General features: G+C 44.2%; 4 protein-coding genes across 5 annotated transcripts; 2 read left to right on the top strand and 2 right to left on the bottom strand.

Moving 5' to 3' along the window:
• Positions 1-5: 5 nt before the first annotated feature.
• Positions 6-9,354, bottom strand: LOC120445382 (laminin subunit beta-1). The gene is made up of 5 exons (XM_039625787.1): positions 9,031-9,354; positions 6,167-6,242; positions 3,127-5,971; positions 380-3,047; positions 6-316 (listed from the first exon to the last, which is right to left on the bottom strand). Exons 3-4 carry the CDS (start codon positions 5,833-5,835, stop codon positions 390-392), a joined length of 5,367 nt encoding a protein of 1,788 aa, XP_039481721.1. The 5' UTR covers positions 5,836-5,971; positions 6,167-6,242; positions 9,031-9,354; the 3' UTR covers positions 6-316; positions 380-389.
• Positions 9,355-10,385: 1,031 nt separating this feature from the next.
• On the top strand, positions 10,386-18,719 carry LOC120444097 (dual specificity protein phosphatase CDC14A). Of its 2 annotated transcripts, none has more exons than XM_039623624.2 (7): positions 10,386-10,930; positions 14,085-14,186; positions 14,273-14,538; positions 14,626-15,296; positions 15,359-16,087; positions 16,215-16,565; positions 17,543-18,719. In XM_039623624.2, exons 2-7 carry the CDS (start codon positions 14,132-14,134, stop codon positions 18,639-18,641), a joined length of 3,171 nt encoding a protein of 1,056 aa, XP_039479558.1. In that variant the 5' UTR covers positions 10,386-10,930; positions 14,085-14,131; the 3' UTR covers positions 18,642-18,719. The 2 variants fall into 2 exon arrangements, with proteins under 2 accessions (XP_039479558.1, XP_039479559.1); XM_039623625.2 differs by having other exon boundaries at positions 10,389-10,930; positions 18,082-18,234.
• Positions 18,720-18,980: 261 nt separating this feature from the next.
• On the bottom strand, positions 18,981-20,919 carry LOC120444100 (double-stranded RNA-binding protein Staufen homolog 1). Its single transcript, XM_039623627.1, has 2 exons — positions 20,542-20,919; positions 18,981-20,474 (listed from the first exon to the last, which is right to left on the bottom strand). The coding sequence occupies exons 1-2, from the start codon at positions 20,705-20,707 to the stop codon at positions 19,675-19,677; spliced, it is 966 nt and encodes a 321-aa protein (XP_039479561.1). The 5' UTR covers positions 20,708-20,919; the 3' UTR covers positions 18,981-19,674.
• A 325-nt stretch (positions 20,920-21,244) lies between these two features.
• On the top strand, positions 21,245-24,864 carry LOC120444099 (homocysteine-responsive endoplasmic reticulum-resident ubiquitin-like domain member 2 protein). Its single transcript, XM_039623626.2, has 4 exons — positions 21,245-22,013; positions 22,594-23,060; positions 23,464-23,784; positions 23,844-24,864. The coding sequence occupies exons 1-4, from the start codon at positions 21,810-21,812 to the stop codon at positions 24,259-24,261; spliced, it is 1,410 nt and encodes a 469-aa protein (XP_039479560.1). The 5' UTR covers positions 21,245-21,809; the 3' UTR covers positions 24,262-24,864.
• Positions 24,865-25,054: the final 190 nt, after the last annotated feature.

The following is a 25,054-nucleotide window of genomic DNA, read 5'->3' on the forward strand; positions in this document are numbered from 1 at the left end:
ACATTTCCACATTTAAGTAGTTTTATTTAATTACATTAATTGCATTACAAAATGGTATAGGGATAGTATAAGAAAAACTTAGCTCAGTGTGTACACATTAAAAGTGAAGGCATCGATTTCTTTCGCTCAATTTTTAAAATTAACATTGCAGTGTTGGTTTTCGCTTAGAGTACAAAACGTAACGGTAACTTAACAGTGGTTACATAATAACTGTCGCCTTCCTAGTTGTTCTTGTAGTTCTTTACTTGATTCTCGTAATTCGCAGTTTGCTTATTTGTTCATGAATATGGCAATTTAGATGGCCGCGCAGATGTATCTAAAAACAGGGAAATAAAATAGTTTAAAATATTTACTATTTCAATTGCTGACGATTGCTTACGTTTTGGGATCTACGTATAGCACTGCCTGTAGTGCGACCCCCGCTCCTTGATGTGAATCAGGTGCTCGTTGAGCTGCTTGTTCAAGGGGCCAATCTCGGCCTGCAAGCGCAGCAGCTGTTGGTTCTTGTTCAGATAGACGGTCTGCAGATCGTTCAGATCCTTCAGCTTGGCGTTCGTGTCGACGGTTAGTTTGGAGGCCCTCTGGAGGAGCTGCTTGGCCCGCTCCCTGGCATTCTCCGAGCGACTTGCTCGATCGGTGAGGGTCTGATTGGTGGCACTGGTGGCCGACTGTAGATTGTTGGCCTCTCCTCGAGCCCGCATGGCCTCCAGTTTAACGCTATTCGCCTCCTTGGTGATCTCCTTGGCATCGCGATCGTTCTTAATTATATTATTCTGCAGTTTCTGCACTTTCTTGGCCAATTTCTCCACCTGCTGGGCTGTGTTATTGGCTGGTGCTTCGGCGGAATTCGTTTCCTCATCGATCTTCTCCAGATCCTTGCTGGCTAACTCAATGTTGCTGTTCGCCTGCTGAATGGCATCCTTGGCTTTGCCCTGTGATTCATCTGCCGCCGCCAGGTTCTCCACAACCGAATTGGCAGAGTCCAGGATCTTGTCGGCTTTCTCCTTGGTGGCATTGGCAATGCTCTGCAGATTATTGACCCTGTCCAAATCGGGTTTGGTCCTGTAGATGATGGCTTCAACATTCTTCAGCGATGACACAGCCCTGTTGATCTGGTCTCCCAGGGTCTCAATCTCCTCGGGTTCCAGCTTCAGGTCCAGGTCGAGAGTTTTCTGTGCCAGTTCTTTGCTCTCCGACGGAGAAGCCGTCTTGTTCTCTTGGAAATTATTGAGGGCTGAGAATAGATTTTCAGCGAGCTTGATATTGGCATTGGTTTGGTTCAGATAACGCTCGGATTGCTCGAAGCCCCTCTTGGCCTTCTCATACGCCTCGGAGGCGTTCAGCTTGGCCTGGGTTAGAGCCCTGATGGTTTGATCTGCTTGATCCTTCTTGTTGGTAATGGCCGCTTCGGCATCCTTGGCCACCTTGAGGGCTTCCTCCGAGTGGGTTTTGGCGCCACGTTCGCAGGACAGAAAACCGCCACAATGGCCGCATCCAGCACCGCCGCACAAGCTATCACAGGGATCGCCTGCCTTGCCGCAAACCTGGTTGTTCAGCTCGGGTATTTGTGAGGTCAGGGAAGTCAACTCTGCGCGGTAGTCTGTGATCTGCTTGTCATTGTTTGCCAGGTTAACGGCTTCGGCTTGGATCTTATTAGACAGATTTTCCACTCTCTTGCAATTCCTGTCCGTGTTCGAGGCTAGTTCATTGGCCTCCTCTTTGAGGGTCGACAAATTGCTGACTCTTTCGTAGGCGTGGCGTGTGAGGTTCAGAGCTCCCTCGATATTCGACTCCTGCAGTTGTATGCCGTTCTCCTTCAGTTCCTTGGACAGTTGTTGCACCAATCTGGAATGATTTTGCAGACTCTCCAGCTCCACGCCCGACAAGCTCAGCGAATTGTATATATTGTCCAGGTTCTGCTCGGTTTCACTTAATCGGCCATGGGATGCCTGAAGTTGGTCCCTTAGTGATTGGGTTTCCTGGTCCAGTTTCTCGATATCAACCAGACTGACTGAGGTGTTTTGCAGCAGATTCCTAATATGTTGCAACTTCTTATCCAGTTCACTGAACTCGGACGTGTAGGCACCGGTGGCTCCCACCTGTTTGATTTCCTTGGCTCGTAGGATAGTGGCAGTGGTGGCATCTTCCAGGGCACTCAAGATCAAATCCCAGTTGTTGAAGCACTCGCCACAAGGTGCGCAGTGTGGGAACTGGCCAATGTAGCCCCTGGCGCACTCGTTACACTTGTAGCCCCCAATGCCCTCGTGGCAGACACAATTGCCCGTCTCCCGGTCGCACTGGAAATCAGCAGCTCCGTATTGATCGCACTCGCAGGGCTGGCACTTCTCGTTGGGATTGCCCCAGTAATGAGCCTGGCACTGATTACAGGCCCTGCCGCCAAATCCTGGCTTGCACTGGCACTGTCCCGTGTAGGAATTACACTGTTCATGGAGAGCTCCAATTGGATCGCAGTTGCAGCTTTCGCATCCCTCGCCAGAGGCAATCTTCCAGTGGTTCTCGGCACACTGATCGCAACGCACACCCTGCACATTTGGCAAACAGGGACACTGGCCTGTATAACGATCGCAATGAGCAATGGTGTTATTCGTGCCGAGGAAATCGCATTCGCACTGCTGGCAATTCTGCTGCAGTGCATCCCCAAAGAAGCCATCCTTGCACAACTCGCAGTGATCGCCCGTCGTCTGATACAAGCACTTCAGGCAAGCTCCCGTCTGCCGATCGCAGTTGCCGGTGTCATAGAGATCGACATTGTTGCTGCACTCGCACTTGGAGCAGGTTCCGCCGTTGTCCGGATTGCCAAAGAAGTTGTCCGCACATATCTCGCAACGTGAGCCGGAATATCCTTCCTGGCAGTGGCACAGCATGTTATTGTTCCGTGTGTCCAGGGAGCAGCCATCTGCGTGGGCCATGCCACTGGCCACCGTCTCCGGGCAGCGGCATGGTCGGCATCCGATCTCACTGCCGAAGAGTGGGTTTCCGTAGTAGCCGTCCAGACAGCTGTCGCAGCTATAGCCCGTGGTCGAGTCCTGGTGGTAAGCGAAACGAAAGAAACAAAATCATAAGTAAGAATTGTTCTACATTATAAACCATTTTTAGCATCCATACCTGACAATCTATGCAGGTTCCTTGAATGGGATCACAAGTGGCCGCATGGCCATTGCACTGGCACACTCGGCACTCGGGGAAGTTCCAATAGCCCGGCTGGCACTGATTGCACTCCCTGCCGTAGGTATTGGGCACACACTGGCACTGGCCGGTGATCAGGTCGCAGATTTTATCCTTCGATCCGATGCTGTTACAATCGCACGCCTTGCAACCTTCGGGACCAAAACCATAGGTGCCCGGTGCACACTGATCGCACTGCCTGCCCACCACATTGGGCTTACATTGGCAGTAACCTCCATTGGATTCGCACACCTTGCTGAGCGAACCGGTGGGGTTGCAGTTACACATGCTGGCGCCGTCGTGGACGAACACACTGAGGATATTGTCAAGGTCTTGGCATCTGGGATCGGACTTGTAGTTCATATCGTACAACGAGGATTTGCAATTGTATTTCTCATAATCATTGCGGCGTATATCGGCCAGCACGGAACCTTGGAAGATGGGCGTCACATCGATGCGGGGAATGAGGGTTAGGGAGTCCACCAAGATCGTGGCTGTGGGGCTGTCCACATCGTGTCGCTTCCGCTCAAAGTAAATTCGGAATTTATAAACCTTTCCAGCTTCCAAGCACACTTCATTCAATGCGACCACCTGACGGCTGCGTTCGGGAAGGGAGAACGGAATCCTGGTTTCCGAAGAAGTGGCTGCCGCTAGTTCACCGCATCCGCCTTCCGGATCCACTTGATCGGGTCGCACCAGCGTGATAAACGCGTCCTCCCAATCTCCTCGAGAAGTGCTCTGATAACGTATAACCGCATCATATGGCATGGATCGAGGAATATCACCGACGGTGAACACCAGTTCCGAGTTCTCGGGTACCCTGGTGAAACCAATGCCCGTGAAGCTGCCATCCGGAGTTTCGGCCACCAGGCTGCAGTTGCCATTGACGCCATAGGAGATGCACTCATCAACCACCTCTGCTTCATGAACCTCGGGCAGCAGGGGTATAAAGTAATTCTGCTTCGGTTGCGAACAGGACCTTCCCGTCATGTGGGGCCTGCAGCGACATTGACCGCTAATAACATCGCAGTAATTATCGTAGGATCCACCAGAATCGCAGTTACACAGAGAGCATCCCTCTGGCGATTCCGAAAGTCCATAGGTCTCCGGCATACACTGGTTGCAGTCCTTGCCCGTCACATACTTCTTACACTTGCACTCTCCGGTGCGCATCACGCATCCGGAGTTGTTCTGAGTGCCCAGGGCGTTGCAGGTGCACGCCTCGCAGCCTTCGGGGTTATCCGACTGCAGATTCCAGTAACCATCCTTGCACTGATTACAACGACGTCCCGTGACAAAGGCCTTGCAATGGCAGGCACCGGATATAGCTCCATCCTCTGCATCAATTAGGGAGTCACAGATGCCGTCGTCCGACGAGCCTTGAGGATCACAGTCACAGGGCAGGCAAACATTTTCGGACGTTATATCCTGGGCGGGATCGCGGTAAAAGTACGGCATGCACTCCTCGCAATGCTGACCCCGTGTATTGTGCAAGCAATTGTCGCACACGCCGCCGGACACGAATCCGGATGCCGTGAAGACAGCCTCATCGAAGTGACAGCTAACGGCGTGATCGTTGCACTCGCATTTCTTACAGGCATTCGTTTTCTTGCCAAAGGCCGGTTTCCAGGGCAGATCGTTGAAGAAGTCCTCGCACTCCTCGCAATTCATTCCCTTGGTGTTGTGGGTACACTCACATCGGCCATGAACCATGCCATCTTCATTGTCCGCCTGTGAGAAGGCGGGATCCAATGGTAGACACTGAGAGGCGTGGCCGTAGCAGGAGCAGGATCCGCGCACCACCATGTTGGAGATGCCGTAGTAGTATTTCTCCTCGTTCTCCAATCTGCTGTCCAAAAGATTGTCTCCCAGCTTGTGCAGCTTGGTCATCTGAATCCTGAGATTAGTCATCTTCAGCTGATTCTGCACGTGCTCCGCATAGGGATCGGTAACATTGATGTTCGGTGGCAGCACCCTAAAGATCACCTCACCGTTCCTCGACGGCTCCACGTTGGAGTACCGCGAGGTGCACATCACATCGGTGATGTTTTCCAAGACAGTGGGCACTCCCGGAAAGGATTCCTTGCAGTCGTAGGCGAAATATCTGTAGATGTGCCAGGTCTGGCCGAAATCAAAGGATCTTTCGATGTACATGGCCGCTGGCCGGAAGGTGGTGAATGTTATGATCAAATGGGTGAAGTGGAACTCTGCCTCCAGATCCAGTTGAATGGTGGCATTTTCCTTGCCATTCTCGGACTGCCACCAGGTGGGTAGATTGGTGCCGGGCCTGGTTTTATATATGATCTGGCCAATGCGATGATTCTTGTACGGATCGTGCTTGGTCTCCTCCCGCGTGTCGCAGAGGAAACACTTCTTATCCTGCAGATGCGACAGGATGCAGAATCTCTCCGGCGAGTGCAGACCACACGTGGAGCTGGCAGTCAGGCGGTTTTCTCTGCCGATCAACAGATTACCCGTTGCCGGGTAGCAGGAGGATCTCTCGCATGGATGCGTCTTGATAAACTTGTTTGGCGGATATTTCGGGCGATCGCGTCGGCCATGCTGGGGCGGTCTTTGGGAGTCCACTGGGTCCCACTGGCTGCTGAGCAGGCCGAGCACAATGACCACGATAAGCCGCAGCTCCAACATCTCGTACTGGCTCTCAGTTGTTGGGGTCGCGTTCCACTGGGGCACTTCCGGCCGGGACTTTAATCAGTTGCTTTTCTTTTCGTTCGTTTTTAAGGGGATCTCTTACACTTGTCCACGTGATCCTCACTATGAAAATCTATAATAATTAAATACAATTTGTAAAACGTTAAGTATACTGTTTTATTTTCAATATTATTCAAAAAAAGTTTGTGACTCAGTTATCAGTTTTCATCAGTTCTGCAGTTTAGCACTGAGCACTGATAGTGCAACTTTTATGAATATCACCAACTATTATCAGATCATGAATTAAAAACAGTGCTTTGCTACTTACTTAACCACGGCTCTCTTCCTTTTTTAAATTAAACAATTTATTCATTCATTGTGGCAATTTCCAACTAGTCCTGTAGCTGAAAAATCAACAGATTGCCTTATTAATAATATTCCTTTCGTTTTCAGTTTAGTCTCTAAACAAACTTCACGCTTTTGCCCTCACACTGATCTGCTTATCAACCGCGATGCTCTAATTTTCTAAAAAATAAGAACAAAAAAACCGATTTATTTACGTACCATTAAAAAAAGGCATCCGTGCCCAACGAATCTTACGCACAAACTGAGACGCAAACCGAATCTCGAACTGAAACTGAATGGATGCTATTATCAATCCGACTACTCTCAATATAATGCCCGATAATGGTATAGCATAATCCGTTGTTGCCTGGTGCGTTGGATCGTTGTTTTTATCAGTGTGTTCAGTTGTAGTACGAATCGTACATACAATACAATTCAAGATTTGTGTATAATTTCGATTTTATAGAAATGAAATATAAAATAGAAGTTAAGCAGACTAAAATTTAAGATATATATTAATATATAGTTAATAAAAAAAATGTGAATTATGTTTCGATGACCTTTATGTTCTTATCAGGAGAATTTCGGAGGGGCAGGGAAAAGTCGGCCACCAAAGTCGGGAATCAGAGACTGAACTACGGAGCCGGTGCGATAAGAAACCAAGTTTTTAGGACCATCACATTTTCTAGACCCAAACATAGAGCTGCTCTCCCCAGTCTAATAATACATATGAGAATTTCATAATTTCAACTGCCCCGATAAGAGTTCATTCACAGATACACTTTTTCTGGGAAGCTCTAGTCCCAAAGAACATGGGAAATATTCGACTCCGCTCCAGAGTTAATTACTTGGAGTGTGTGTTGAATTTTGTTGTTTGCTATTTGTGCGTTGGTTAATTTCGTTTTCGTTCGTTTTGCCGCCGAGGAAACTGGCAAATAAACAAATAAGTAAAAAAACAAAACGTAAATTTACCAGGCAAATACACTATAAGAATATGGGTTCGTATAAATGTGTGTATGTGGGTAAATGATGGAGCAGTGGAGCGCTCCACGATTCTCGACTTCGCTGGATGTGTATCTGTATCTGAGTGTGCGGGTCTGTATATACATTTTGGTAGTCGTGCATATCTGTGTATAGCCAGTTCATAAAAATTTGCTCATACAATTGCCGTGGCTCATGTGTTCTTAGTTTTGCCGGGCGACGTTGTTTATATTTCCAATTTCATCAAGGCACAAAGCTTATTTGACCATACAAATAAAAAATATGATTTCATGCAGGCAATCAGTGGACAGTGAGAACTTTGTCTTTGCGGATTTTAAGACTTTATTTAGAAAAATATCCTATTGCATTTTACGATTTTGGTTGTTTACCAGCTTCTAGTGTATTTGTACGCCAATGTTAGTTTTTTATAAACCTAAAACCCTGAAACTATACATATTCCCAGTATCAGGCATTACAAATGATCTGAAAATTTGACTAGACAACATTTGATTAGACTAAAAACTTTCTTCGCGACTGACCACTGTATGTTTACACTGTACACATATGCACCATTCCAAACCCCAGCCCCGAATTTCAATTCTCAGTCTGGAGCACACATGTTGTGGAAGTCTACCGCCTAAATATGAGATCAGACCGCGATAGAGCGGCTATAATTAGAAGACACCGACTAAATCCTTTCTGCCCACAGTCCGCAATCCAATCTAGATAAATGAATTCGTCGGCTGCACATCTGCATCAAGGCGACAGGCACGGCTCACATTTTAATTAGCCCGTTGCATTGTCGCTGAAGTAATGAAAATCAGCTTGGCAATGCACTTTTTTAGTCCACATGCAGTCATTCACTTGGCTTGCCATTGCCTTGTGTCTTATGGCATCATGTTTCTATATGTTCGGGTTTGTATGCTTAATCTACAAAAATTCCCTAGCCAAGTAGTTGTGCATTCAAATGCTTCTTTGCTCTGCTATGTGACATAGAGTAACTTTCGGAAAGTCTCGAAAATGGAGACGAACAAGGGAAATATTTTAAATAAACTTATCTGGAACTTAACCAAAATCCTACAGAGCACGAGATAATTGTGAGATACTGAAATAAGAATACATTAAAGAAAACAGAAGTGAATTTCTCATATTTAGAGATCAACGTAGATTATGTTATTTCTTAACGAGATTATTTTTACTTGCATGCTAACTATAACAAATATTGAAAAGAAATTTAACAAAAATACAATATATGTGTAGTTTAAATATATAAACTATCTAACATTATAAAATGTTTTTAATTTTTAAATGGTACGACGAAAAATACTTTCAAAATCTTCAAAAAAACTAAGAAGAAAAACTCTAAAAAAACTGATACCTTGACAAAATTATTTAGGTATTTCTACAAATTATTTAAAAACGTTACTTTAATATACCCTATTAACCCTTCATTTTAAAAGATATAATATATTAGTACATAAATTATTTTTTTTTAGTTTTAACCAGACATTTTTTAAAACGTTTTGGGGATCGTAAAAGGCATCGAAAATCAGCGCCCCTTCGACTTTTTGGGAGTTATCTTGAGTTTTCTGTTCGTAACAGAGAGGCGATAAAAAGAGGCAGTGTGCCACAGCAACAACAACAATAACAACAACGCCAGCGGATGCGAAGGAGTGGAAATAGAAGTACGCAAGTGAAGTAACAACAAAAACAGGCCACAAGATAAACCTCAAGAAAGAGACAGAATAGGCAAGGAGAAGGAGCGAGCGAGACGGGGGGACTGCAGCTGTTAAAACCTGCGTAAAAAAACTACGCGTGGATCCAAAAACTAACTGTAAATCGGTTCCTGAAGATTCTTCAACCTACCGGATACTTTAATTCAGCTACATATGGTGCATCTATATCTGGTCCTTGATCGATGTGCGGAGGTGAAGTTGAGAAAATGAGTTTTCTGTTATACAGACAAAACAACAAACACTCTTCTTGGGTGTTTTGATTTTCGTTGATGCGGCAAACACTTTTCGACTTCTTTTTATAAACTCCACACCGCACACACACACACACACACTCGTACGCGACGAAGAAGATATTTTCCAAGTCAATCGGAAAGAAAATTCCAAGTTGGGGCCCTCGACTCGACCCGGCGCCGACTCGAAAAACGTCCGATTTCGAGAGATCCACTCGCGAGAATGAATTCAAACTTCAGTGTGGAATCCGTACTCGATACTTCACGATGCTTCGATAACAGAGGATCGATATCGCTATCGAAAAACGAGGTCTCTTTAAATCGAATGCAAAGAGAGCTCATTTCAAAAACCTAATCAAATTTAAGAGATTTGTTGTTTAAATTTTACAATAAACTGTTAAACTTTCTTTTCTTTTATAAGTGCCTTGCATACATACACAGAAATAGACTTTCGGCTACGAGAAAATAAGCTAGCAATAATAACACCAATTGGACTTATGAAATCTTTTTTCTTGAAACCTTTTAAATTCCAACTAGATCGTGGTTCGTGTCGCCGCTAAATGGTAAATTTTTGTAGTTCGAAAAAAGTAATTTGCAAATATTTCTGTTTCAATAAAGTAAAGTGTTGGGGCAATCATTTTGTTTTTATATTTAAGAAACGTTTCCTTGATGTCGACAGTGATATTTGTTCAACGTTGTTGTTTAATATCCGTTAGTTGGCTTCTGAAAGTACATTTAAAATTAAAAAATTAATTAATTTAAACTTCTGAAAAAAAATGTTAATGAATTTCTGGACTATGTATTTTTAAATGAAATCAGACACACAAAAATTGGTGGGAATAAACATTAGAAAAAATAGGCTCCGCTCTCAAGTTAACAATTTGGCAGATTCTAACGCTTTTTTAAATGTTCGCACTTACTTTTACGCATTTTTATACATCTTGATGGTAATTTTTTAGGTGGGACAAAAGATTTGACGAGTTGTCAAATAGGTTTTCATAAGGTTTTATTAGGTTTGCTGCATATATTGCAGGTCAAGCTGTTGTTAATCATTTCAGAATACTCTATTCTGGCTGGGCTTTTTGTATTTCCGTTTTTAAACGTCTTATTAGTGTGGCCAATAAGAAATATTCAAAATATATTTTACAGAAGAATCGATATTTGATAAGTCATGTGAAAAAATATCACGATATAAATATTTATTTTTATTAAGAAATATCGATACATTGATATATTTCTCACATCCCCAGCTCATAACTTTCCGGAATCTCCAACTGCTCGGGTCGCTGGGCTCCCCATCCGCGCTTGAAATATCCAAAAATACATTAATCGCCGGGAAAAAAAAAACACTACGATGTTAGTTTGGTGTGAACAATTAGTGCAATTATGATGTTATTTTTTTAACTATCTCGGACGAGAGCTTTTCCTCGCTAGCTGATGTGTTTATCCGTTTTTCGTTACAATATTTGAATCGAAGACAAGTGAAAAAGCTCGCGTTGAGAATGTTGTTAACTTAAGCAGACAGAGACAACAAATTCAATGTTTAATATTCGTTGACAAAATTTTTCCAAAACAAAACTACCAAAAATATATAAAACACACTCCGTAGGGAGTAAAGTTTGTCAAAATTGTACAGTGTTATGCGGAGCGTGGTGTGGGTGTTATTAGCTGGTGCTGCTGTTGCTGCCTCTCCTCTGCCTTCCCAAGTTCGACGTCTTCCCTTTTTCACGAATATCCATTCGTGAATATCCAAAACACCAGCAATAACAACAACAACAACAGTGTGAAACCACAATTTAGGTGAGTCTTCGTCTTAGTTTTTGTATTTCCCCCCTCTTTAACCCATTGAATACTTTCTTCAGCCACGTACCAACAAAAACTGTGTAATTGTAACGGCTCCCACTCTCTCTTTCCCTCTCTCTTCCTGTACTCCCCCTTACTTTGTTTTTGTAGTATTGAGTAGTGCCCCGGAAATAGTCCAGGAATTTTGAACCAAAAACTTGATTACGCAGTACATCCCAGTGTTAATTTTCGATTTCTATGGGGTTTTAGTAGCAAAATGCGTTGGTTGCTTTTATTTATGCTCAACACATTCACATTCACAAAAATACCAGAGAGCTAGCGCTAGAGCGGGACACACATAAAAAGCCGCCAAAGCACAAGTGCAAGCGAGCGCGGGAGTGAGTGAGAGGGAGCAGCTTTCAGCGCATGCGCTTGAAAAAGTGGGTTGGATAGCGGGCGGGGGAGAGTCACCATGTGTGTTTGTGTGTGCTCTGTTTTTGTTGTGGTATGCGAGCGCGGCAAAATCTCTTAACACCGCGTTTCCAATTCCAACTAACTAACTTGGCTAAAAAGAAACATACTATTGACGTTGCTTTTATTTTTAAACCGCCTTTTGTTGTCATTCTTGGTGACGTCATTTGAAAAAATAAACTCGTTTGTTTGTCCATTGTTTCTAATGACCAACGCAACGGGAGCCTAGCCCAGATCTCTAGGTCTCAAATTCCAACTGGAAAAAGGGAAGGTTGCTTTCTATCACATTTTATGTTTACTTTTTTACGTTCTTATGTACAGCTCGAAAGCAGATAAGCCCGCTTATGTGCACATACTTATGTACACATGGACATGGTTATAGATATGAGTGTGATATGGATTTGTTGTCGTCACGTGGGAGTTGTAGTTTCAGTGACTGGAATGTCAACTCCAAAGAGTCATGAAAGGGGGAGGGGGATGGATGAAGCTAATTGCATATTCCCTCTATATTTAGCAATGATCTTCCATTCAGAATAGAAGTGAAGTTGTGTGTGAGAGAGGGAGAAGAAAAGAGAGCGGTGGATATCAGCTCACCGTTAGAATATTACAGCTTACCCATGGTCGCGGCTAGAGGGCACCACTGTAATACGTGGAGAACCAGTAACACGAGCAATCGAATTCAGATCGGAGAAATAACGTATTTATAGTAATATATTAAGTTCACCAACTGGTAGACTGATGACAAATAAACAATTAACAACAGCTTAGCGGTTTTATGTAACATCAGTGCTATTACAGTGGAAGCAGGGGTCAAATTACTAAATGCCCTGTGCTTTCAACCAAAGTCGGCTTACATTTCTGTGAAACCACGATTAATAACAATAAACAGTAGAATTGGACCTACGCTCAACGATTGCTATAGTTTGTTTGATTGTCAGACCTTTCTAATCAATTTGTTTCAACGGAGCCATCACATCAATTTGCCTAATGGTTCTTATAGTCCACGCGATATTCATTTTCCGATAATAAACAAAATTACACCTAGAAAACCGAGAAATACCAAATCGGTCTCCTTCACCTTCTTTGATGGCCTGACTTGCTCCATATCCTGATATCTTCAGCTATTTTCGTTTCCGTTTCACAAGGCTCGCCCAATGTCATGCGATATACTAGCTTACACCTTGCACTCGTCGTATGTATGTACCTTTGGCACCACGATAGGAATCTAAGTTTGGATCTGGCCAAAACTCCTTAGCCGACATGCAAATGTGCCATAAAAAGCGCCCGCTGGCTTCTTGACTTTTAAACTTTAAAATCGGCCAGCGGAAATGCATAAAGCACAGCCAGGGGATAAGGAGCAATAAAAGGGACCTACTGTAGTCCCAGCTCAAGTCCGAAATTCTACAAAGGCACGCCACAACCACAACCGAGGCTTTGTTGTACATGGAAAAGGTTACGAATTTGCATAAAATCGAATATTTACATGTGTTCCTTAAGCTTATATGCTCGTAAGTGAGAACTCGTGTGCGTAACACATTTGATGATGGGTCATACATTGTAAATTCCCCTACCACTAAAATCTATTATAAGCCAAACAAGGATCGGAATTTGTGTTAGCATTCACTCAAAACAAGAAATTCAAATAAATACTCCTAACAAGTCTAATCTAGATAAAACCTCCCAAAAGCTACATTCAGCGCAGTATTCTCGATGGGAATTGTGTCATGTAGACAAACCCTCTTCTTATCCATAAATTTCCAAAGGGACGTGACTTTCTTAGATTCCAGCACAACTCACTGCCAGGGTGTTCCCCATTCGAGTCTCCTTCTCGGCGCCGGCACAGCCTGTTCCTCCTCCATTGTTTATTGGACTGCGGATGGCGGCCCAACTGACGACTTGATAGAATGAGTGCCTGACTGATGGCTATATGCATATTGATATGGAAGCCATCACCTACATTTGGCTACGGCTACGGGCAAAGTGGAGCAAATAAGGCAGAGGGAACTGCGCTTTGGGGGAAAATGTTGGAAAGAACAGGGTGGCAGACACTCATAAAGTTGGTAGAAGTGACAAACGGAACACATGCTTCCACTCAATAGATACGTTTTCGTATAAAAGACGCTATATGTACGGATAGATGGATGTATGGATGTATGTACATATGTAGAACACCCTTTGCGGAAAACATCATTTACTGCCATCCAATTATGGCAAGTCGGGTTTTGTGTGCCAGTCGGCGTGGGCGCATTTGTTGCCAACTAATAGAAAGAAATAATCATTAGAATCTTACGATATTGCATGCGGGCTTGGACTTTGAAATGCCCTGTATTCCAAACCTTTCATAAGATCAACAATCCCCACAATCCAAACAATGAATTCAATGCAAGAATAAACTACGCAGAAAAAACAAAAGTTGGTTTTCAATGTTTGTATTTACATACACCCAAAACCCTTTTTAGAAATGATTTATAAAATGGAATCATTTAGAACAGTATTCAAAGAAGTTTAAATAATACTCTAAAATTCTTTTGCCATGAAAAATCAATAGGTATTTATGCCCATTACTAACAGTACAAATTAAATTTGTTAATAAGCATTACCATGCGGAAGCTTTAAATCCCAATATGTGTGGGCTACAGAGAAGTGATTTACCGAGAGTTTCAAAGCCGTCATAAATGTATTTTCCTCAATGTCTTTGCAGTCGCCAAACAGTCGTCGACGTCTCCCGTGCGCTGATAGTCGGCCAAGATGTTGGACGATGACAACTCGGATCTGCTGGTCTGTGCATCGGAGATGCAGGAAGGTGAGATATATAGATAGAGCTCAATGAACTTTAAGACAATGCGACATTGAGTGATGTGGATTATTCTATACCGTTTTGGTTTGCAGACCGTTTGTACTTTGTGGCCTTCAAGAAGAACATCAAGCCAAAGAACACGGTTAACACCCACTACTTCAGCGTCGATGAGGAATTTGTCTATGAGAACTTCTACAACGACTTTGGTCCACTCAACATATGCATGCTGTACAGATACTGCATGAAACTGAACACCAAGCTGAATGCCAAGTGCCATGCCAACAAGAAGATAGTTCACTACACCTCCATGAATCCGGCCAAGCGACTCAACGCGGCCTATCTGCTTGGTTCGTATGCAGTAAGTGCTCCTGGTCCTGAATGTTTAATGTTTAATTTGGACATTTGAAAGAGATCAGAGTATAATTATTCGATTAAACTTTTCCAGATTATCTACCTTAATAAGACGCCCCAGGAGGCGTATCGGGCGCTGGTCGCTGGCGAGATTCCTGCCTACACACGCTTTTGTGATGCCAGCTACGGACCCAGCAACTTCAAGATTTCGTTGCTGGACTGCCTGAATGCTGTGCACAAAGGTCTGCAGGCGGGATTCTTTAATTTCAACGACTTTGATGCCGAGGAATATGAGTATTTCGAGCGCGTGGAGAACGGCGACTTCAACTGGATTGTGCCACAGAAGTTTATAGCGTTTTGCGGTCCCCACCAGAAGAGCAAGACGCTGCCCAATGGATATCCGTGCCATGCACCCGAGCGCTACTTCAGCTATTTCCGGGATAATAATGTCACAACAGTGATTCGGCTGAATGCCAAAGTGTATCATGCATCGTCCTTTGAGAACGCTGGTTTCGATCACAAGGATCTGTTCTTCATCGATGGCAGCACGCCGAGCGATGCCATTATGAAGAAGTTCCTCTCCATTTGCGAGACTACAAAGGGAGCTATTGCAGTTCACTGCAAGGCGGGCTTGGGACGCACGGGCAGCCTGATAGGTGCCTACATCATGAAGCATTACGGGTTCACTGCCCTGGAGGCAATAGCCTGGTTAAGGCTCTGCCGGCCGGGATCGGTTATTGGGCATCAGCAGCAGTGGATGGAAGAGTACGTATTTCTTAGTACCTATTTTTCTTACCCAAAGAATCATGAATTTTCCTACTTATTAGCAAACAAAGCTGGCTGTGGTCGGAGGGCGAACGGATGCGCCGGCGCACTTCGCTTCCCATCCTTCAGCATACGTACGGAATCAACAGCCTGGAGCTGAAGACCAAACTGGCCTCGGCTGCCGCCGATTCCGCGGAGCACGTGGATCTGCTGCTAACCCGAGTGAAGGGCATTTCACAGCGGGTGGATACGATGCACCTGAATGACCAGGATAACTTGGATGCAGCTTGTGCGGATCAAACGGATGAGGAACTTTCGGAGCAGCTGCGATTGGAGCGGGACGAGAGAGCGCTGTATCAATCCGCTGAGGATCCCAATTGCAATAACAGCGATGACAACGATACGGATACAATCAGTGCACCAGCGGAACCGCCGCCTACCTCCAGCTATACAATGTCCACACGGCGTAGAAAATCTCCATCAGGCGCGAACAAGCCGACTGTAATAGCCACATCCCTGAGGCGTCTGGTTAATCCCAATGCCAATCGAAGTGGATTGAGTACGGCATCTGGTGTATATCCCACCCCTGAGGTGGCCAGCTGCACGGAGAAGAAGTTGCGCAAGCCCAGTGCCAATGTCTTCGAGGCAGCACGACACACGATTGCTTCCACCGTCAGGATGACGCAAACGGCGCTGGAGAAGAAGCAGTCCCAGACGCAGGGCGACAAGCTGAATCAGATCAAGGCGCTGCGAAGGCACCACTCGCGATCCGTTAATGTGAATAGCAACAGGTAGGTCGTCTGATTTAAAAAGTACACCTAGATGACACTTTAAGCACTACCTAGAATATCCAGTGCATCTGAGTGTATTACTATTTTTATATTTATTACTATATAGACGATTATACATTTGTTCCAGCAGCGAACAGGAATCGAACATGAGGCATACGAGAGCTCGTTCCCAGCCATTCCGCAACAATAACAATGGAGTGGTTGGAAGCACAGCGATGGCCGCCTTGAAGCCCACTTCCTCCTGCTTGCCAACTGGCACTGGTACAGCCGCACTTTTGGCCAACAATCTGAACAACAACAATAATGACAGCGGTATTGGGACTAGCAGCAGCAGCAATAATAACAACAACAACAACAACGCCAGCAGTAATCTAAGCAACTCCCTGAATAACTATAACAACAACAACAATACCACTAACAATATCTTGGCCAGTTCGGGGAGCAGTCGCACCCGCAGCCTGGCGCTCTATAGCAAAAGGTAAGTACAGAATAATGCCCCCGAATCCCAAAATGTCCATTGAACTCGAAAGCTTCTCGACGACGTATTATAGTTATGTTCGAATTGTATTGGATTTGATTTCGTTTCGTGTGCGGCTCTGTTTTTTTTTTCGCAATTTGATGTACTTAATTTATACCCTCGTTGCCCTCCAAATCACTTTCTTTTCCCGTACACCATTCCTTTATTGATTGTAAATATTATTAGTTATAAAGTATACAGACTATCGAACTTTTTTTACTTGCAAAAAAAAACAATATTTTTGAAACCGAAATAAATACTCAGCTAAACGATTTGGTCAATAAATTCAATTAGAGCTAACTCAATTTTATTATGTGTTTTAAAAGTTCGACTTTGTTTAGTATTCGTAATATTCTTAATACCCCACTAATGCAATATTCACTAAATTAACCTGAATGGTTTTCCACACCAATCGAAACTAACCCAATATCAATAATTGTTTATCTTATCTTAGCTGCTAATTTTAGTTTAAAAGTATTCTGTTATGTACTTGGCATTTTTGTTTTTGTGCATGCTGAAATTGCGAAATATTTATTGTTGCGCAATATAATTAATAATAAACCACAAATTTTCGAAATTATGCTACAAGCTTGCGAAATTGTTTTGTCTTTGTTTGGCCTTGTTTTTGTTGCTTTTATTTGTTTTATTTTATTTGACATTTACCAGGAGTATGGAGTGTATTTTCTACATTTAAGCTATATCCTTGCAGAGAATATTATTTACTAATTTCTATATGAAACGATACTGTTTCGTATGACTTGGCTCTGCAAAGATGTTGAAATCTTCGGACTCCGGAGCTTTGCCATGATTCTTTTAGTAAGACTGTTTTGGGAACCACACTGAACCCGTAACCCCGTACACCATCTCTCTCTCTTTCTTTCTTCTCTCGTCCTTTTGTGCCCCAATTTTTCTTCGCTTCTTGCTCCCTGCTCCTTCAGAATGGAGCTGAAGCATCTGCGAAAGGCGGAACAGCAGCAGCTGCAGCAGGTGCAGCAGGAGCCACCGTTGCTGCCGGTGGAGAAACAACTGCTCCGCCAATATGCCACCATTAACGAGAGCAAGATACCCGTGGTGTCCGGTGGCGGTGGTGGTGGTGGTGGTGCCGGCAGCTCGGCCACCATTCCGCCCACACGGGGCAGTGCTGCGCGCACATCGCATCACCACATGACGTTGCGGGGGAGATCCCGAATCCGATACCAGCGTCCCAATGCCGGTGAAACGGCGCCGGCAGCTGCCCAAACCCAACCGTGCACGGTGGCCACGGCTCGGTATTACCGGGACGTATCGGCCATACCCACAATCGGTGTTTTGGGTGGTGGTGGCACTGGTGGGTCGTCCTCCTCCGCCTCCTTTAACATTGCCACACGCTCCGCATCCGCCACGCTCGATCTCAACTCCAATCCGCTGCCGAAAACCAAATTAACCAGCCTCAACAATAATCCAACTACCACTCCTCCTCCCTCCTCCAATCCTGCAGACACAAGCCGGCTTAGTGGGCGTGGCAGTGCCGAAATGCAGGCGATCATCGAGCATGGCCTGGTGGCTGGTTCGGCCAAGCGAAACAAGCGATCGCTGAGCTCCACGCGACTGGACAAGGACAAGAGCGACGAGTACAACACAAAGCTGTTGCGAAAGACGGCGGCTGCAGCTGCAGCAGCGGCCACTGCAGCATCAGCCGGAGGAGCAGCGGTGGGAGCCAACAGCACTTCCATCAACGTCACCCACACCACAAACGCTTCCACCACCAGCAACAGCGTGAACAACAATTGCAAGTACAACAGCTGCAGCAGCAGCAACAGCGGCAGCTTCAAGCTTTCCCGACGCCTCTTCGGAGAGTCCGGCTCCTCAGCATCGACGTCCGCCTCGAATTCGGGAATTCCCACGCCGACGGCGCCGCCCTCCTCCAGCCAGTGGCATCAGCACCTGGCACGCGGCGTGAGTCGGGTGTCCAGCGAAAGGGATCGGGAGCAGCGACAGCAACAGTCCCTGGACCATCAACAATCCAATCTCAAGCTGCGCAAGAAGATTAGCTACTGAAAACCTCTCATCGTTTACTTTAGTTATGTAGATATTCTTTTGACTAGTAAATTAAACGTTTCCCGATGAGATAAGCAATTTGTTAGATGTTCCAATGCAATCAAATTTGATAATTGATTTGAAAATCGTTTGTAATAACAATCTCATTTATACACTTACCTTTTTGTAGGACAAATTTTCAAATTGTTATGAATGATTATTTAACATATTGTACTAAAATAAGGTAACCCAAGTAAAGGCAAACAATTGTTTGCATTTTTTAGATTGGATAATGCATACCTTGAACAATTGGAAATTGAAATTGTTAATACATTGCTAAAATGTTTTTAAGAGGAACGATTAGTTTTCATTTTTGCATTGTATTGTAGGAATAAAACCATAACTGATGAAAGACGAGATTTTATATAAATATCTTTTCACCGTTTACTTTGCAATGCAAATCCTTTTACTCGCATAAAAGTTGTACTTTTATACAAAAGGAGTGCAGCAGTTTTACCAGCTAGCCTTACATTTAAATTATTTAAAACATTTGGTTTAATTAAGCAACCTTAATAATAACAAAGGTAGGTTTTTTTTTACTGTGCAATACATGTTACATTATCAGTTGTTAAAAACAATAGCTTTGGGCCGTTTGAATATTTTAAATTTTAATAGGAACTTAAGAGATGTAATAAGCAACAAGATCATATAACATCGGTATTGGCGTCGGAAAATAAATAATAAAATCATGTTACACCATCTCGAAAGTTTGTTGAAAGCTTTTGTTGTTGTACCCACTTCCCTTAGTGATTTGCTTGGATTTTTCAGAACCATCAATCCTGTACAAAGTTAACATAGATGTTTACCAAAAGACCTTGAAAAAATCACTTTTTTATGTCTTACACCCACAGCGTTTGTGGAGATTGTATTAAACGTAAGATATAATGAATTATGTGCATTCTAGAGTGTAAATATGACGAAGTTTACTTAGTTCTAAGCCAACCTAGTTAAATAAATGTTATATATATACCACATACGTATTGGATACTACGCATTAGATCAACATGGTGCGGAAATAGTCTATTATTTGGTCGTATATATTAGTTTCCAGCGCTGCAAAGACCACGTCGAAGTCACAATTAAGCTCAACGCACAGCATGGGCACCATCGATGAGGACGCCAGTGTACTGATTGAGGGTGTTATCTTTAAAGCGCTCATCACGCTCAAAGCCTTATCCTTGGAGGTCATGTAATCATCGCAATTGATGGCCTCAAGTGCCGCCTCCTTCAGGGCAGGATAAAAGTTCTTGAAGTAGTTGTGCCGGTCGCAGAGGCGCAGACCCGTATGGTCCACGCTTCCAGTATCTGTGAGCTCCCTGTAGGTGTTGAACTTCTTTCTGCGCAACACCTCCAATTCCTCCAGCGTTTCTTCCACAGCAAGACCTTCCGATTTTTTGGTGCTTACAACTTGCATTTCATCCGGACGCAAATTGTCCGCATTGCTGGAAATTAAGGCTAGCATTTCGATGGCCGCGCGCTGACGGGCATCCTTCTTTTTATCCGACTTTCCGTAGCGAACGATGGAAGCCACCGAACAACAGGCCACGAATTCCGGGGCGTTGGGTGTGCCGCTTTGCTGCACTATTTCAATGGTGGGCAGTGGCATCTCGTGGCGGACGCAGTAGTCTCGCAGCTCCTTCAGCATGTCCCGGTTTAAGTTGATCACTTCCTGACCCGGATCACCCATCGTGTTGGTTTCCGAATCCTGCAGAATGTTTTCTACGCCGGGCAGCTTTCGGATTTTACGCAGGATATTGACGGCTGCCAGGTGTTTGGCATCGCGCTTCGAACGGCCTACAATTGCATAAACATGTAGCTGTTAGGATACGAATATACGCTTTGGATAAGATTTGTAATCTACCATTTCCGTAGGCCTCGACCTCCATCAGATCTACTTTACAGACGTACCCGCCGTCTTCGCCGTCAATAAATTCATATGCTGGTGGAATGTTCTTTGTCTTGGCACAAAACTCCTGTAGAGCGGATACGGCTGACTTGTTATCTACGGGTTCAGTGGAGAAGGACATGTCTAACGTGCAGATATTTCACAAGCTAAAACAATATATAAAATGACAAATCCACTGCAATTTTATTAGAGATGGCACGTGAATCACGAAGCGGCGTTAGTTCCCTGAAACGGCCAACGATACAATCCGGGAATCACAGTTTTTTTTTTGGTACAAACGAAATATAAACAAATTATAAATGCTTCACGACAATAGTGCTGGCTACGTTTTTCTGAAATCACAGCCTTAGAAAGCCAGCTACAAAAATTCGAACCGTAACGAATATGGATGAAGAAGGCTGATAAATAAATTTTTCTAAGCTGCGTAGGCAAATATATTGTCAACTTATAGTATTGATTTCGAATTCAATAACAGCGCATAAGGGGTTATCATAATTTTGGTAAGGAGCATATGCATTGCATATACTATTTGGTTTTCTCATTTAAAGTTCAACGTCTCAAGTGTTATACATAATCGTACACGTCACTATGACGCGAGTTGGCATCCCCGAAAGTCAAGGCAACCCTGTTGCTGAGTATATGGCATTAACAAGTGTTGCTGCCAGTGATGAGCAAAATGCACTGATGAAAGTCACTAGGCAGGATGCTGATTTCGAAGCAGTAAATTCTGAAACAGATCAAAACCAAGTGTTGAAAAACAATGTTTTTTAGTTTTTAAACCCGCGCCTAAATTGCCACATACGACTCACCTCGGAAACTCTATTTTCGGCTGTTCGTGAAACCTGCGACTTAAAAATACCTGCTACTCGCGCCAGCCCCGTGACCGACGCTCATCACTGGCCACAGGTCAGAACCAAATGAAGACTAGTTTTTTGATCAACTGCGGAACGTTTACTGCGTTTCATAATCAATAGTGCTGTGCTGCGAGCCAAACACCACAGAACAGCTGGAATACCAAACAACAACACAGAAAATAATACCAAATCAAATGTCAAATTCGGAATAAACTACATCTCGAAAATTGCAGCATAGTAGGAAGTGAGAAACAGTGGCTGCGAAAAAAAAGGTGTCTCCGCTAGCGCAGCGAATACCCATCACCGATCTTCGCGCATCGCGGTCATTAATTAGCAATAGAAAGTTCTCCGACTCGCGGGGTCAGCCAGATGGAGGAGAACGCCGCCCCACCCGCAGCCGCCACAGCCGCGGGCTGTGATGCCGCCACTCGTCAAAAGAATCCGGAAACCAGTGTCCGGCTGCTCATCAAGTCGTCCAACCAGCAGTACGAGGATCTCAATGTGGACTCCGACCTCTGCTGGACGGTCCAGCGGCTGAAGAAGCAGCTATCTCTTATCTATCCTGGCAAACCGGTGGGTAATCGAGTAGCTACCCCCCCTTTTTTGCTCTTACACACTAACTTGCCCAGGAGCCCCCCCTTATCTTATCGAGAAATTTGTTATTGTTTATCATCTTCGTTTAGGATTCGTTGGTGTGGCGGTTCCCAAAGCTATTTGCGTCTTAGTCGCAAGTACACGTCAGTAGATTGCCTCTCAAAATTATAGCCGCCGTCATGCACTTGCGTCATGCACTCTTGGTCTATGCCAAATCGATGGCTCGAAACTGGGATTAGTTTGGTTACGGTTAGAAAGTGATAAGGTTTTTGGACATATGCATGCTCCATTCGTGTGCGAAGTTGTTTATGTACATTCCACATAAATTAATTAAGTTAGTGTCAAGTATCTGGTAATGGTACAGTCAAATGACATGTACAAGTATGTTATCTCTTGGAGTGTGCAAATAAATAGATTTAGGCGCTGTTTGATAGTATACATTTCGAGCAGCGTTAATAGCAACAATGAGTTATCTCTAGGTTTCCCCTTTGTATATCTCTAACTGAAAGATCTTTACATTTGGAGCATTACGACTAATTCTTTTCCTTTATTCCCGTAGAAAATCCAAGATCAGAAGCTTATTTACTCGGGCAAGCTATTAGATGACGCCCAAAAGATATCGGAGGTGATACGCAGCTACAAGGATGTCTACCAGCAGCACCACATATTTCACTTGGTATGCGCCAGCAAGCAAGTGATAACGCCACCAGTCCAACCCGCCACTGTGCCGCAAAAGGATGCGGCTCCAGCTGGGCCCGAGGTCAGCGGGATTGCAAATGAGCTGCGACAACGTCATCCCACCCATCAGCAGCAGTCACAGCAGGGCAACGCTGCATCGCCCGTGGCGGGGGACATCGGTTTGGCCAATCCCTGGACGCAATTCTGGCAGCAGAACCAGGGCGCAGCAGCTGCCGCCAATGCCAGTGCCAGTGCCAGTCCCCAAGTTTTGTTACAGCAGCAGGCGCTCATCTACAACGCCTGGATGCAGCAGGCTTACGCGCAGTACATGCAGCAACTGACTCTCCGGTGAGTGGGCTAAGATCACACATTTGATCCAACAATTCAGTCATATCAAAAGCAAAGTACCCAATAGACTTTGTATTTTTCCCTGCTAAGAGCTACTTGATAATTCAAGTCTTTCTAAAAACCAAATGAAATCAAATACGGTTTTAGCATTCTAAAAGTTTTTTAAAATTATTTATAATCTTTTTTTGTTTGGTTATCAGACGTGCTAAAATCGTACTATTTGCGTGCCCACTATCACAGCGAAATAATAATAATATAGTTTTTGGGCGGTCCCGAACAATTTATTGTGCGCAATTAAGTTTTGCAACTTGATGTTTTCATGTAAAGGAACCATTATTTTCTATAATATGGAATGCTAAAAATGAATGCTACTTACACAACAATCTTCTATTATACCACACAGTGCTACGTTGTCAGGTTCAAACGAATCTGGCTTGGCGCCACCGTCTCAACCCCTGTTGCCCACAGTTCCACTGATTGCGGTGCCACAACCAGTGGCAGGAGCAGCTGCAGACCCGGCCGCACAGGTTCCTGTCGCCCCTCAGATAAATGCGGCGCCGCAGAACAGAAACTTCCCCAACATTCAGGAGGAACCGGAAATGCGCGACTGGCTGGATAGCTTCTTTAGCTTTACGCGATTGGCCATTTTTGTGACTGTCCTGTACTTTAACTCCTCACCGTTGCGATGCTTACTGGTGTTGCTCATCGCCGGAGCGATTTATTTGTAAGTAAAATCCCCTTTTGAAATTGAATTGAAAGAGTAAAATGATTATTGTTTCTTAGGTATCACATTGGTGTCCTTCGACGTCGTCGCGAGCGCAACAATAACAACATCAATCGTAACAATAACGCTGACGATGCGGCCGCCTTTGCTGCAGTGCAGCAAATTCAGCGCATGATGGATGCGGCCGTGGAGCGAGAGAACAACGATCCCCAGGCGGCCAATGAGCCAGGTGCAGTGCCAGCGGCCGGACCTGCAGCCGCTGCTGGTCAAGATGCAATCGATGCACCTGTCGCTGCTGCTCCTCCGGTTGGGGCTCCCGATGCTCCAGCATCCGCCGCTAATCCAGATCCGACTGACGTTTCCGCGGAAGCCGTTGCTGTGGAACCACCAAATGCCAATAACTCTGTGATTTCCGTTGTGCGCACCTTTGTCATCACTTTTTTCACTTCGCTGCTGCCTGAGGCGCCGGCGCTCTAGAGGATCGATCTGTATGTTATACAGAGGGACGTGGTGGACCATCCACAAACCAGCTTTACAGCTTTACGGCTTTCCTCTTTCTAACCACCCGTAATCAAACTGTTATTCCGTTTTCCTTTTAGTTTTGCATACCTGAGATGTAGCAAAAAACAAACAATTTGTTTTACTAGCTGTAATCATGTATATTTATTTCCGAGAGTTAGCCGAGTTACAACATCGTGACTGCTGCCTCAATAGTTTGTAGAACTTTAGATTTAACTAAGAACGTACTCTGTTTTTGATGTGAATAGTAAAATGATTATAATGTGCACTGAAATCTGTGCCAGAGACGAACCTATGAAACCAAGATGCAATTAAAATAAAACGTATGCTTTAACACCAAAAACCAAAATCGTAAGGTGGTGTTTACAAGGTGCAATTCTATCTATAAATTAAATCAAACATGAATTATTAGTTGTAACTAGATTTTTATTAAATCAATTTGAAATCATTGTTTATTAAATCTAAAATGATCTTTACTTGAATATAAGTTGATTATTTAATGATTATTTATAAACCTAATGCATATAATCCTTCAGACTATTAAAAAGGATATTTTTAAAATTTAATATGTTATTATTCGCCTGTAGTATTATAAACTATTATGAGAAATTCAATGAGGGAATAATCGTTTTCCCTGGAAATGTTTAAAAGAATTGCATTGTGTAAACAGCGCTGGAGGAATTTTCCCGGACGGTTCTCTTAATTCTTAGGCACTTCTCTTATCAAAGTGGAAAATTTTCAGCCGAAAATC

Source organism: Drosophila santomea, chromosome 2L (genome assembly GCF_016746245.2).
Source record: "Drosophila santomea strain STO CAGO 1482 chromosome 2L, Prin_Dsan_1.1, whole genome shotgun sequence".
Taxonomy (NCBI): domain Eukaryota; kingdom Metazoa; phylum Arthropoda; class Insecta; order Diptera; family Drosophilidae; genus Drosophila; species Drosophila santomea.